Raw genomic sequence first — 15,693 nt, forward strand, 5'->3', positions numbered from 1 at the left:
CCAAGGCACAGCGTCATTAGTTGCTATGACGCTGTGCACCTCGGGTGCCCAGCCTTAGTCGCACCAACTTACCTTTCCAGTAGCGGCGCCGCCGACACTCCATTGTTCCCCGCTGCTCTACGTACGTCAGGTCAGTGCAGCGCGGGACCATGGATGTGCTGTGGAATGTCCGGAGGCCCCCTGCTGGAAAGGTGAGTATTGCGGGCCAGTGGGAGACGACTGAGGGGAACTAATAGCAGGCGCTTCATGCCCGCTCCGTGGTCACGTGAAAAATTTGCATCGAGGATTTTTTTGTGTCAAATTACTCGAGTATTCGTTGCAGCCCTAATCCATGTTCTGAGCGCTATATTATTTATTTTATTTTTTTGAGATTTTCTTACGTAGGGGCTCATTTTTTGCTAGATGAGGTGACTTTTATTGGTACGATTTTGTGGGACATATGCCTTTTTGATCACTTGGTGCTACACTTTTTGTTATGTAAAGTGACAAAAATTGCTTTTTTTTTTTTTTTTTTTTTTTTTTTTTTTACAGTTATTTTTTATGGTGTTTATTGTACAGGGTGGATCATGTGATATATTTATAGAGCCGGTCATTACGGACGCAGCGATACCTAATATGTGTGTTTTTTCCTATTTTTGTATTATAAAATCAGGGGAAAGGGGCATTATATATATATATTTTTTTTACTTTATTTCTGTCCCACAACTTTTGAGGGTCCGATCCCCTCTGCAATGCATTACAATACATCTGGTTGCCTAGGAGACCAGGCCTGGATCTCCTCGTATCCTGTAGAAGGTAGGTCCCGATGCCGTGCAAGGCATCGGGCTGCCTTCTCACCCATCGGTTTCCCGCCATAGCAGGGCGGAGACCCGATGGGCTTCCTCACCCGCCGCATGCACTTTCTATGCCGCGGTCAGCACTGACCGCGGCATAGAAGGGGTTAATCAGCCGGCGTCAGCTTTTACAGCGAGACCCCTGCTGTAAAAGCCGATGCCAGGGGATTAAACCCTTCTAAGCCGCGGTCAGAAGGTGCATGCTGTGGGTGAGGGAGCCCATCGGGTGCAGTGATCGCTTCGGTGCCTGCCCGATCACCATGTACTATTACGTCATATGTCGGTAGTGGATAGTGTTTCAAATTGGCCCAACCTGTTTTACTCAAAAGGGGGTGGAGTTTAGAGGAAAGGGTGTGACTTTGTGGGAAAGGAGTGAGGCCAAAGAGGCCTTGCGCCCAAATTCTGTCTCAACGTAAGTAGGCTATTAGTTGGTATAGAGTTGGACAGAAGTGTCTATCCCTGCACCAATCCTATCATCCTGCCTTAGCCCCTGTGATAAATCTGGTGCAGGTCTATAGGTTACATCATCTATAGGTTTAGTAAGTCACCTTGAGTGAAGCCAGTGGATGATCTGGTCCCAGCAAACTCCAATGAAATGCGGCCAAGTCCTCATCAGGAAGAATATGATTACCTACAGAAATAAGATTACAGGGCTGGTTTAATGGACTAGCGTACAGACTTGGCAATACTACATTAACTGCAATGTAAAGAAGTTGTACCCTCAGAACCCCTCTGAGACGAGCGTAAGGAAAGGGAAACATTTTGACCACACACACTGGCATCCAGGGAGGATGCCACCAATTTATTTATTTTTTTACCTCTCCTCTAACTAGTGTCAACAAGCTAATTAATACAACGTGATGCCCGCTTCCACCTTGCCTCTGTCCCTGGCAGACTGTGCCCCTCATGATCTAACAATAGCCTAAGTTATCCTATAGTGTGCAAGCATGACCACGGCTGCTGGATAGAAGTGTGGTCCGTAACCATGGAAACAAGCAGTGTATAATGTGATGGAAAAATGAATCAGTCCAGCAAAGGAGGCAATATGGATAATCACAATACATTAGGAAGTGCCTGGTATTAACTTTCTCTACTTGATAAATGCCATTTGCTCAAGTGAGAGAACCCCTTTAGTGAGCGTAACTCAAAATAGATAAGAATATGCAACTGGGTCAGCACACACAACTCCCCACTGAAAAGGGACATCCTGGATTTAAAAAAACATTGCTGCTTTCTTCCAAAAACAGCACCTCGCCTGTCCACAGATTGTGTGTTATGGCAGCTCAGACTCAATGGGGCTGAGTTGCAATACCAGCCACAACCCATGGAAAGGTGTGGCGCTATTTTTGGAAGAAGTAGCCATGCTTTTTTAACGCCAGATAACCACGTTCTTTACATTCAGGGATCATTCACCAGTCCATGTCTGTATAGGTTCCACATTCACAGTCCAAATGTTTGAATGGATCCCCCATTCTCCTATACACCACTAGTTGCAATTTATCACCCCGAGAACAAAAGGAGCGGGCAGCTGAAATCCAATATGCCCGATTCATATCTCCTCCAACACTTGCTGTTGGCGGGGGTAGGGGAAGCCACCATACACATGAGATGGTCGACCAAAATTATCTAATGTGCAGGCAGAGAAATCTTGTAGGAAGTAGAGTTTTCCTTTAGGGCTCATGCACATGAATGTATTTTCTTTCCGTGTCCGTTCCGTTTTTTTTTTTTTGCAGACCGTATGCGGAACCATTCACTTTAATGGTTCTGCAAAAAGAAAACAGAAGTTACTCCGTATTTCCGTTCCGCAAAAAAATATAATATGTCCTATTATTGTCCGCATTACGGACAAGGACAGGACTGTTCTATTAGGGGCCAGCTATTCTGTTCAGCAAAATACGCAATGCACACGGATGTTATCCGTATTTTTGCGGACTGCAAAATACATAAGGTCGTGTGCATGAGCTCTCGAAGGAAAGAGCAGATGTCACTGACTCGTACATGCGCGTTTATGACTGCTATGGCTAAACCTAGCCTTTTATTACACTACAAGAAGAATCGCTTGGCGTAGGGTATGCATCGAGTAGCTTGAACAACTCTCCAATCTCTGCAGTCTAATGAGTAGATCGCTTTTTCGAATAGCTATGGGGTGTGATTTTAGAGCTACTTCTCACTTAGAAATCTCTTTAAAGGGGTTTTCCAGGCTTTTCATATGGATGACCTTTCCTTAGGATACAGTCATCAATATCAGATCGGCCGTGGTCCGACACCCGTGCGAGGAGACGGTGGGTGCCATATCAACAGCGAGCAGAGACACAGCACGTGCGCAGGGTGTGTGCCTTCTCTTAATACAGCTGAAGTGCCTGGTATTGGACCCCCACCAATTTGATACTGATGACCTATCCTGGAGGATTGGTCATCAATATTAAGCTCCCTGGAAAACAGCTTTAATGCAATCCCTACAGACAGCGATTATCTTTGCAGCGTGATACAAAGTCTAGGTGTCATCCCATTGCAACTGCTTATTCCCTATTGCTCAGCCATCAATGGCTGTCTCATAGAGGTGAATGGAACAAAGCAGCCCCCATTCTCATAATCGATGGATGGACCCCTAACAATCAGCCAATTATCCCCTCTCCTGTGCATAGGAGATGCGTTTTTGTAATAGGACAACCCCTTTAACATCAACAGAAGACACTTTGTGTGGCGAGCATTTTCAGACCCTTCAACGGTGAAAACATCACCCAGAACGTCTCTCAGCACAAATGATTTAGGGTCCGTTCACACATATAACAATGTAAGAGCACAACAAGAAGAGTTTGAATGGAGCGGAGGTCCTGCCTGCATGCCGCTCTATTCAAAATCTATTGGACAGACAGAAACAGCCAAGTGTTTGTAGGGATCTCTGGGGGTCCTGGAAATATGCCCCCAACAATCATACAGTTACCAGCTATCCAATGTAACATACCCTTTGCAAATCTTTAAGGGGCTATTCAGGACTTCACAACCGATACTAAAGGACAGACCATCAATATTAGTCAGTCCAATCCTCAGCAGTCTGAAGGGGGCGTCCCCTCCATTGTTTTTAGCAAACATACTGTTAGTGGCTGTGCCTGCTGCTAAAGCTTAGTCCTAAGGATAGGCCATCAGCTCTGAAGTCTTGGGTTACCCCTTCAAATCTGAATTTAAAAAATAAATAAAAATCTATCATTTTAGGTATACAGCGTCGATGCGGACCTATTTGTAACGGACGACAAACCCTGTGTAGTCTGACCCTGCAGTCATTTTGCCATCCCTCTTTCTAACCAAACAAAATGGTAGTAAAAAAAAAAGTGACTGATTAATCTGACTACACAAGGTATGTTTGAAGTCTGTTACTATGGAGACACCTAGGTTTGCATAGGAGCTGTAGACACGAAACTATACATTTTTAAATAACCACCATTTGCAAAATTGCTTCATTTTTATGCTAGATTCACTGGAACACTGTTGTTCACGTACTGATCCAAATTCGGGGTCAGCAACCTCCGGCACCCCAGCTGTTGTGACACTATAACTCCCAACATGCTCTGTTCACTTCTATGGGAGTCAAGCAAGTTGGAGGTGGTACTTTCACCACAGCTGGGGGTTGTTGATCCCCGATTATGTGGGTGCACTCACACACCTGTACTTTGCTTTTGAAACTTACGTGCCTACTGAGAGTCACACCGAAGGACACACAACCCTTGTCCCAACTGAAATACATTACCCTCACAAACAGGATCTGCATGATACAGATCCTACATGTGTGCTTAAAGGGGTATTCCCATCTCAGACAATGGGGGTATATCGCTAGGATATGCCCCCATTGCCCTATAGGTGCAGGGCCCTGAGGACGGAGCAGGTATGGTGGTTGCCAGAAGACCCCGGGGTCCCACCACCACCAAGTGCTCTCCCCGTAAGTAGTGAATGGGAGCACACTGCGCTTGCGCAGCCACTGCTCCCATTCATTTCTTTGGGGCTGGCGGAATCAGCCGAGCCAACGCTTGGCTATTTTCAGCGGTCCCATAGAAATGGAAGGCGGCTGATCATGCACAGTGCGCCCTCCATAAGCTTTGGGGCTCTGTTCTAAGAGTAGGGGCCCATTGTCTGAGATGAGAAAACCCCTTAAACATGGGCAGAACACGCGCCTGCATGAACTCACCCTTTTAAAGGAAATCAGTCATCAAATATATCTCCAAGTAATAAAACCAGCTGACCCGAGAGGTATGCACCCGTCAGCTGAATTTAATGGTGTTGGTCCCATCTCGCTATGTGCCCGCATTGCTTAGAAATTTGCCTTTTAATAATATGCAAATGAGGCCCTAGGTGCAAGGAGGGCAGTGCTATTGCATCCTGTTGCACCTAGAGGTGCTGCTCACTCACTTGCAGGCCACGCCCCCACCTATTCTCTGGTACTGCGCCAAAGCCTACGCGCAGACACGATTACATCTTTACTGCCTGGCCCTGTGTTAAGGCAAAGTAGTTGGCCTGCCAGTAAGTGAAGCCTCTAGGTGCAATGGCACCACCCTCATTGCACCTAGGGGATCATTTGCATATTATTAAAGAGAACCTGATGGGACCAGCACCATTAAATTCAGCTGGCAGTCGCACACCTCTCAGGTCAGCTGGATGGATTGAGATCTATTTGGCGACATGCTCCCTTTACGCTGCAGAATTTAGCCCCTTGGTAGCTGCCTTACCCAAAAGGGCAGCGAAGATGGGGAAGGTGCTCATCTTGAGGCCCAGCTGTTTTGCCACCTCTTGCATTAGAAACTGGTTGGTAGTGAGATTCTTCCCGTTCCAGCTGAGCTTGAGGGCGTGCGAGCTGTAGTAAGCAGGGATGTTACACAGAGCGTACTCAGAGTCATGAGCAATGAGGCCATTAAATCCGTTCTCCCGAAAGAAGGATACCACTTCCAGGTGATGATCCTCCAGACTCTGAAACACCTGAAATGCAGGAAGGGTCACCAGGTTTGTGATTATTGTGGTTACTTGATGTCACGTCACATACGAATGCAGAAGCAGAGCAAGGGGCAGAGAAAGCCTAGTGACAAGACAGAGGGGACGTTCCCCGGACGCACACCCACAAGCAAGGGAAGGACGACAGCGGTGAAAGCTCAGCACAGACAAGGCACAACTACACACGGCTAATTTTTGGATTCAATTTTAATTGCCCAAGCAAAACTAAAAATAAATAAAAATAAAAAATGGCTGAAGCGGTTTCAAAAACTTTATTCAAAAAAGAAATCCGGACATTTTCAAATAGTGAAGGTTCATGACGCTGAAGGGCACTTGTTCACACTTAGGCCGCATGCACACAACCGTGGTGTGTTTTGCTGATCTGCAAAACACGGATGGCGTCCGTGCGCGTTCCGCAATTTGCTGAACGACACTGACCGCCTTCAATATAAATGCCTATTTTTGTCCGCAAAGCACGGACAAGAATAGGACATGTTATAATTTTTTAGCAGGGCCACGGAACGGAGCAACGGATGCGGACAGCAAAAGGAGTGCTGTGCGCATCTTTTGCAGCCCCCTTTGAAGTGAATGGGTCCGCATCCAAGCCGCCAAAACAAAGGACGTGTGCATGAGGCCTTACTAGGATGGCGTCACAGACCCCAAAGTTTAGTGTAGGTCAATAAAATATTGCGCCCCCCCAGGAGGGGGCACTTCCTACCAACCCAGCACTGGTTTCCTCATCCCCAACCCAAAGTGACCAGGTAAGTGATCGAACCCTGCGGCAGGTATGGACGCTGTGTTCACAGCTATCACCAGAGTACAGTGGACAGACATGATAACGTAGGTCCTTTTTCAGAGATTATAGGGAAGTGGTGGGCTCCTGGTCCAGTCCCTACAAGGGTTCACCCAGACTGGGCAGACTGGTTTTACATGGAATGTGTGTCGCTGCATTGTAAAATGAGAAATCCGCAGCATAAACTCAAATCCACAGCACGGGTCAACCTCTGAGATTTCTTAAAAAAAAAAATAATAATAATAATCTCATCCTCCACTGGTGCTGTGAAACACAGCGGATCTGCCGAATACAATTCCACAGCCTGTCCGTCGGTGCTGGTGTACTGTGCATCCACATGGGGCATATTTTGCAGATTTTCCCCTTGGCATTGCAGAGTAAAATCCAAGCCAGAAATCTGACCTGCTGCGGATTTAAAGGGTTGCAGACATTTTTTTCCTGCAACATGTGGATGAGATTATTATATTTTTTTTTTTTAAATCCATGACTGGGAAGGAAAAAGGTTACAGAGACTCCCACTTCCAATTCAGCGCTGTAGGCGGCTCAAGCATACACAAGTCTATCTCCTGTACATAGCCCTACCTGGAGACGGGAAAGTGAAAGGGCCCATTGGTCAGACATAAGTGGAGGGTCTCAGCACTAGGAGCCCACCGATAACCACTTCTGACATGTAACTATGCGGATTCCCCTAGGCAGATTATACAACCACATTGGTGAGCATCGTGTGCAGCCTCTGCGAGGGGAACGCTACGACCAAGGCAACCTGCATCCTTGCCACCGCTAGTTCAGCAGACTACATTTACCTAGAAATTGGTGTAAAGTATCAACATTTGATGCAATTTAGCAAAAAATGTTTTCTAGTTTTTCTCCTATTTGCAAATCAAACGCGACAAAACTAATCCACCACGTGGGTCAAGATGTGACAGCCACGTGGTCGTTCCTGCAAATGACAGAACATGTCCTATTCTTGCAGACCAGAATAGCCAGTTCTAGTAAAGGGAGCGTGAAAACTGCGGCATGCTCGAGGCCAGTCTCCGTGTTTTAGGGATCTGTGGTTTGTGGACCGCAAAACGGATACAGCCCTGTGCGTGAGGCCTTAGACAAAATTAGTAAATGTTGCTGAATGGGCGCTGGTTGTAGCATTTTACCTTCCAAGAAACTAGAGAAAATAAAGAGCAACTGGTTTCAGATATTTTAGTCCCTAGGGGGCAGTATGATGGAAGACATTTCATAGGACATCAGTAACAGGGGGGGGGGGGGGGTACAGACATAATGCAACCATGCAGGACACGGATGACCGGTCATTTGCAGATATGAGCAGCTCTTCTAATAACAGAGCAGGTTTCTGGGGGTCAACACCTAATCAACAAGCAATATAAGCCATGATAACTTTATATTCTCAGTACTGCCCTAACCTAGGACCCTTCGCGTCTTAATAAATGTGGGACTTAGAGGGGTTTCCCCAAAATCAAATATTGGTAAGGTATCCTCAGGATAGGTCATCCACATGAGATCAGTGGTGGTCTGACTCCTGGACAAGTGCTCCGGTCTAGTCATATACCAAGCACAGCGCCATATGTAGGATAGTGGCTGCACTTGGTATTGCGGCTCAATCACATCCACTTGAACGGGACTGAGCTGCAAAAAGGCCATGTGACCGATGGAGGTGACTTCAGAGGCGGAGGAATAAGCTGCAGCACTTGTCTGAGCGCTGCAGACACTCCCAGCGGCTGATCGGCGGGTGTCGGACCCCACCGATCAGATATTGACGACCCATCAATATAGAAGTCCTAGGAAACTCTGGGTGAAAGACCAGGACTATCAGTGCTGGAGACATAAGGCCGGACAGTCACGTGCGATCTGTAAGACACGTCCAGCAGACATCAGACTATACCCAACTACTACAATTAAAAGGTGCGATGTAGTCACACAGCTCGGAGGATGGAGGAGTAGTAGTCTGGCTCAGCCTCACACTCACTATACTGACGTGCTAAAGTCCAGTCACAGATCCGTCAAAGGGGTAGCTCAGGACTGGAAAAACATGGCGGCTCCCTTCCATCAACAGGAGCTGTGTCTGGTATTACTACGCCCCTTTAACGAATGCTATAAAGATCGCCATCCAAGGTAAACCTACTCCAGGAGGAGTAGTAGTAATAACCCGCATGAGAACCTCAAAAACCACCACTATAAGGAATTGTCTGCTGGGGTCAGTAACCGTCGGCACTGCAGCTGCTGTAGAACTACAACTCCCAGCGTGCACACTTGCTCAGCTCTTGTTGTAACCCCCATAGGAATGAAAGGAGGATTCTGGGAGTTGTAGTTTCAGAACAGCTGGAGACCCAAAGATTTCCGATCCCTGTTATAGAGGATTACAAAGACTAAAAAGGTGGTCTAGGACTAGAAAAAATAAATGCTATTTTCAAAAAACAGCGCCACCCCTGTCCACAGGTAGCCTGTGATATTACAGCTCAGCCCCATTCACTTCAATGGAGCAGAGCTGCCATACCAGACACAAACAATGGACAGGTGTGGATTTGTTTTTGGGGGAAAAAAATAAAATAAAATGAAGTCATGTTTTTCTAACCATGGAAAACCCCTTTGGGATTGCTATGCTGGACAACTCTCCCAATCGTCCCATACACATGCATGCTTGGCTCAGCTGTGCATGCACATGTAGTGAATGGAGGAGAAATCTGCAGCCAGATGACCCTTGCAGCGGTTTATCTCCCTAACAAAAGGATCAGGCAGTTGAAATCCAACATGTCTGATTCTTAATCTCCCTCGACATGACAAGAGTCGGACAAAAAGATTTAAAGGGGTCAACATGAGATCGGTGGGAGTCTGACACGGATCAGCTGTTTGGGGACGCTGTGGCGCTCCGAGTGTCACAGGCTCCATGCGTCGTCCATTGTACACTGCAGCTCAGGCCCATAGGTCACGTGACGTCATATGGCCTACGATAGTGATGCCTAACCTCCGGCACAGAGATGTGGTGAAACTGCGACTCCTAGCATGTTCCATTCATTTCTATGGAGTTGAGAGAACAGCCAGGCAAGTGTGCATCTTGGGAGTTGTAGTTTTACCCCAGCTGGAGTGCCGGAGGTTAGCTGTCGCAGGCCTAGGAAGAGGCTGCTGCCCCCTTCATATACTGGGGTGAGGGGTGTCAGACCCCCTCTGATATCAATGACCTATCCTGAGGATCGGCCATCAATATAAAAAAAAAACAGAGAACCCCTTTAGCTTCAGGGTTTATTCACATGCAGCAGATTAGTAGAGCAAACAGCGTATACAGATGAACGAGTCGCAACAAATCTGCTGCCTGTGAGGTGCCCTAATGATAATTACCTGAGCGGGCGATACTCTTACTGGAAAATAAATTGTCACAAATGGGGTACATCTGCCACTGCCCACCATTCGGACCGTCATAGCTGCAAAATTCAGACCCTGCCATTAAAGTAGCATTCCCGCAAATTTGTATTTGATAAGATACATGACGTCAACTGTAGTGAAGGTAATCTTCTCACCAGTGACTATCTGAGTTATAACCTCCCTTCTGATCCTCAGCGGTGTCATGTGACCAGCACTGTGACTTTCCAACACAGCATCTTGTGTGTGGACAGGAAGCCGGTCTCTCCATGTATTCCTATGGAAACCTCAAATTCCGTCTCATAGGAATGACTAGAGTAAGTCACCGACTCCCTGTCCTGTGTTGGTCACATGACACAGCTGAGGATCAGAAGGGAGGTTATAACTCACAGATACAGTGACTGGTGAGAAGATTACCTTCACTACAGATTATATCCTGTACCTGCAAATCTGTCACCAATAGACTAGGCCCCGAGTCAAGCAATGCCACCGCTGCAAGACAGGCAAGCACAAGCATGCCCGGGCTGGCTAAGTGCTTATGGGCATGCATGTCTGGTACTAATCTCCTGGACTGGGTATGTTGAATCTCCCCCCTCGTATGAGTTAAGAGGGGACAGCCATGCCCAAGAGGATATAGCCACCCAATCCTCACACATTTCTATCGTCCTATGGGATAGCAAAAAAGTGGCACCTCCATCTATATTTTAAGAGGACCCGTCCCCCCTCCTGACAGGTCTGTTTTAGTTACTACTTGCATTCCCCATGTGAGCACAATGCTGGAGCATCCATACTTATGGCTATATTGGGTCATTCTTGTATTATTCCTGCTAGAAGTTAGCAGGTCCATATAGGAGTGTGTCCTCTGCACAGTCTACAGCAGGGATCAGCAACCGTCGGCAGTCCAACTGCTGTGAAACTACAATTCCCAGCACGCAACATTTATTTCTATATGCGTTCTTAGAAGAGCAGAGCAAGTGTGCATGCTGGGAGTCGTAGTTTCACAACAGCTTGAGTGCCAGAGGTTGCCTACCCCCTGGTCTACAGTATAGTCCGGGGCTGTGAAACTACAACCCCCAGAATACACACTTAGGGCTCATGCACACGAACGTATTTTCTTTCCACTTCCGTTCCGTTTTTTTTTTTGCGCAACCATTCACTTCAATAGGTCCGCGAAAACAACGGAAGGTACTCCGTGTGCATTCCGTTTCCGTATTTCCGTCCCGCAAAAAAGTTGTGCATGTCCTATGGTTGTCCGCAAATCACAGTCCGAGGCCCCATTCAGGTCAATGGGTCCGCCAAAAATACGGAACACAGCCGTATTCTGCGGATCAATACTGTAGAAATGCTATGCCCAGCTCATATGTTTGGTGATTAATAAGTTATGTTTTGTGGAATAATGGAACAGAAGAGGACTTGAGAAAAAAAAAAAAAAAAAAAAAGACTCAGATACGGAACGGATCCGTTAAAAAACGGACTGCAAAACAACAACAACGGTCGGGCGCATGAGCCCTAAGGCAGTTGTTTTTGTAACTCACATAGCAGTGAAAACCTACGGCCCTCCAGCTGCTGCAAAACTACAACTCCCAGCACGCCCAGACTGCCTACAGCAGGGCATGGTGGGAGTTGTAGTTTTACAACAGCTGGAGGGCCGCAGGTTGAGCATGCCTGGTCTAAAGTATAAATCAGTGCTGCCAATGTCCAGGGCACACACCCCAAACTGGTAACGCCCATCTGGACCTGCTAGTACTCCGCTCAGAACTTCTAGCAGGAATAATAGAGGGATAGTACCCAACCTAAAGCGACAATAGATACCCCAGACTTACAGGGGGGGTGCAAGCGGTCGCTAAACCATGCAGCACCCACTTGACTAAACACAGCTGGGCGCCTGCGGGCACAGATGGCAAAACACAGTGATGGACCACAAGGCACAGCATGCTCAAGGAAAACCCCATGCATTAGTGGGATGGCACCAGTGGCATGACCAGGAGCTAGTCTATAGGGGGGGGGGGGGGGGCACAGACATGGCACAGGGTGGGCACACTGCACAGTCCTGGTTACCTTCACTCTGAACCGGATCATGGCCAGGCGAATGCAGTGCGCCAGGCAGGCGGGCGGCAGGAACCAGGCCCGGGGGGGGCGGGGTGCCCTTGTTCCAACGTGGCTGACAATCAGCTGGGCCGTCTGCCGCTCGCCCTGCGCCCGCCGGGCCCACTCGGGTAACCTCTCTTTGGCCAGCGTGCCGTTGAACATGGCCACCAGCTCCAGGCCGCCCTGGTAGAGACAGGCCTGGGACAGCGCCGCCAGGTAGCCCAGCATGGCGTTCCACTGGCCCCCGCACACCCAGTCTGTCTGGTAGCCGCCATAGAGCCGCTGGAGGGCAGAGTCCGCGTCCACCAGGACCCGGCAGGGGGGAGGATTAGGGGGCCCCGCCGGGGAGGGGGGCTGTGGTGGGCCAGGGGGCAGCGCGGCTGGCGGGTATCCCCCGGGTGACAGGCCCGCGCGGTGCTGCTGCCGGGCCACCGTCCGGGCCAACTTCAGTAAGTCAACGGGCACCACGGCCCCCGGGCATCGCTTCTCCAGGAACTCCTGGAAGCCCTGCACCCCCATTGTGCCGGGCCCGCGGCCGGACAGCGAGGAGGACGAGAACCTGGATGAGAGCGAGGCGGGAAAATGGAGGGGGAGTGAGCGGAGGACGCGGCGGGGGCTCTGGCGGCTTCCTCCCTCTTCACAGGAGCTGGGTGCGGGGGGAGAGTCCCTGCGCGGCACAAGCCGCCATCTTAATCGCCTTCTTCTTCGGCAGCTTTTTACTACTACGCCCCACTCTTACTGAGGTGGTTGAGGGGGCGCAGTGTTCTCTGGGACGTGTAGTCCCCGCCCCTATCATCGTCGACTAACGCCTGAGACATGCGAACTACAACTCCCTACAGCCGCAGCGCGAGTCGACGTCTACAGTCGTCTTCTCTGAAGAGCGCGGTGGACTCTGGGAAATGAAGTCTTCGCCTGGTTACTAGCGACCGCAGCGTACGAGAAGCGAACTACATCGACCGAGAGCCTGCGCGGGGTCAAGCTCCGTCTTTACCTAATGTGCTGTTAGATAAACCGTTTGTGCTGTTTTTAGTCAGGGGAACATGTCCGCGGCTAAGAATAGGCAATAATGATCCGCCGTTGCTTCATAAGCTGAATAATAGAATACGAATGAGTATACTGTAGAGAAGGGGGTAGGCGGAGCCTCAATGCATGCTGGGAAGTGTAGTTTGTACGTCACTGGCGGCAGGCACGTTGGCTGACGCTGTTAGCGACCCAGGACTACATTTCCCGGCAGCGCATGTAGGGGCTTTCTGCCATTCTAGATTGCCTTTCTGAAAATAGGCATAAAGTTTTTTTTGCCCTGATGAGGGTTTTGTGTGAAAGTTGCTGATATTTTATACCCCATTAAAGAAAGATGTCTGTGCCTGGTACAGGGGGCATGTACTTTTCTGTCACTGACCAAAATGGTAGGCACAGGTTCATGCCATTCAAAGTGCCCACCCTAGTTATCAATAGGTGGCAAGTCAAAAACTGGCGTCAAAGGGTCATGAATCAAAATATTGCCCCTTCTCTTATCCGTGGTGAAGCCAGGGAATGGCGTTTGCAGCCCCCAGTTGGCACGGTTACGGGATTTGTAGGGATCAAGTCATGGCGCATTTGGGATAGACATACATCTTAATGTGCCACCCACAAGTGTGCCTTAGGCTTTATGAAGACATCGCAACATGGGCGCAATTTATCTTCTCTATTATAGTCACAAATCCTGTCCCGACTGCCAGTCTTTTGATTCTGGTTGAGCGAGGATTTGGCGCTGTAATATGGACGCTAGAACGCACCCACATTGCGGCCGTCTGCGTGGGCCTTAAGGCTGGGTCACACATGCCAACGTTCCTGAGCGGTCTGTTGGTCCCCATCTGTAAACCTCCACACGGATGCAGTCATGTGTGCCCCTGCAGCCAATCACTGACCTCAACAGTGACACGTGAATTAACAAGCGATTGTTTTTGACATGGAATCTGCGCCAAAATCCCCTTTAAAAAAAATTCTGTGTGAACATACCCTAACGTTCCTTGTTAGTTTTGAATGCGCTCCCGGCTTTGGCTGCAAAAAAAACTTCATGTGTGATTCTAGCCTTTTAGACAGGCAAGAGGCCGCCGCCGCGGACAGCAGCTAGACGGGCTGGCGGCGACTCCTGGTAGGTTGGCACAGGTATCTGGAGCCATGCTGACTGCAGGGCATCCCACAGCTGCTGGCAGAGGTGTGCGGGAGGATCGGTAGCACGAACACAACGGTGTAGTGATTCATCCATGAAGATTTATGGCTTTGGTGCACGTGTCCGTTTTTTGCTCTCCGGGGACACTGCTCGGCTAAAATAAATTTTCTGAGCATCTCCTATTAATGGTTGTTAAATACGGATGGCATCCGTGTTTTTCACAGACTCAGACTGTGATGGATCCGTAAACGGACAAAAAATAGGTCATGCCTCCTTGCTAAAATACGGATTTGCGAATACACACAAATGGGTACGTGTGCTGTCAGTGAATCACTGAAGTGTGAATAAGGCCTAGGGTGTATTTTTAGTTTGCGTCTAATCCGCATTTTTTTGCTGATTGCACGCGGACCCATTTATTTCTATGGGGCTGCAAAAAAAATTCGGACAGCACAGGAATGCCATCCGTGTGCTGTCCGTATCCGTGCAGCAAATTATAAAACGTCCTATTCTTGTCCAGTTTGGGCCACAGGCACACAAACGTATTTTCTTTCCGTGTCCGTTTCCATTTTTGGGGAACGTATTAGGAACCATTCATTTCAATAGGTCCGCAAAAAAAAACTGAAGTTACTCATGTGCATTCCGTTTCCATGTGTCCGTTCCGCAAAATAATAGAACATGTCCTATTATTGTCCGCATTACGGACACGGATAGGACTGTTCTATAAGGGGCCAGCTGTTCCGTTCCGCCAAATACGGAATGCACACTGACGTCATCCATATTTTTTGCGGACCGCAAAATACATACTGTTGTGTGCATGAGGCCTTAAGCATTTGTTTTACCATAGGGCCTGCGAAAACCGCAGGATGCACATGGATACAGTCATGTGAATGTAGCGGTCCATTCACATGTCCGTAGTGTATTGCGGAATCCGCAAGACCACCCGTCCGGGACCCCCATAGAACGCCTATTCTTGTCCGCAATTGCGGACAAGAATAGGACATGTTCTATTTTTTTGTTGGGGGGGGGCTGCGCTCCGGAAATACAGATGCGGAGTGCACATAGTGTGTTCTCCGCGTCTCTTCCTGCCCCATAGAGAATAAATGGGTCCGCACCCGTTCCCGATATTGCGGAACGGATGCGGACCCATTTGCGGACATGTGAATGGACCCTTAAGGGTAATACTGCTCTTATAACGGAGCGTGTTTCCCAGACTGAATAGTGTGAAACTGGCCTAAAGCCAGGCAGCTATGTCTCCCATACCCCCGTGCTTGGCCAAGGATGCATGTGTTTTGAATAGAAGAAAGCTGCTGCCGACACAGCACACAAAGACTGAGCATGCTGAAATCCTACTGCCTAGTCCAGGATCAGCAACCTTCGGCACTCCAGCTGTTGTGAAACTACGACTCCCAGCATGCTCCATTCACTCCTTTGGGAGTTCTGAGTACAGCCAAGGAGGTGTGCATGCTGGGAGTCGTAGTTTCACC

The 15,693-nt window shown here is 48.6% G+C and overlaps 1 protein-coding gene across 2 annotated transcripts in view; it reads right to left on the reverse strand.

The window, feature by feature from the left end:
- Positions 1–12,804, reverse strand: part of LOC122946839 (constitutive coactivator of PPAR-gamma-like protein 2) — a 34,323-nt gene extending 21,519 nt beyond the window's left edge. For both annotated transcript variants that reach the window (XM_044306695.1, XM_044306694.1), the window contains exons 1-3: positions 12,028–12,804; positions 5,552–5,798; positions 1,382–1,464 (exon numbers count right to left, since the gene is read on the reverse strand). In XM_044306695.1, coding sequence (XP_044162630.1) covers positions 1,382–1,464; positions 5,552–5,798; positions 12,028–12,576 — 879 coding nt within the window. In that variant the 5' untranslated portion in view covers positions 12,577–12,804. The remainder of the gene's footprint in view (positions 1–1,381; positions 1,465–5,551; positions 5,799–12,027) is intronic.
- Positions 12,805–15,693: the final 2,889 nt, after the last annotated feature.

This window comes from Bufo gargarizans, chromosome 9 (assembly GCF_014858855.1).
Source record: "Bufo gargarizans isolate SCDJY-AF-19 chromosome 9, ASM1485885v1, whole genome shotgun sequence".
NCBI lineage: Eukaryota > Metazoa > Chordata > Amphibia > Anura > Bufonidae > Bufo > Bufo gargarizans.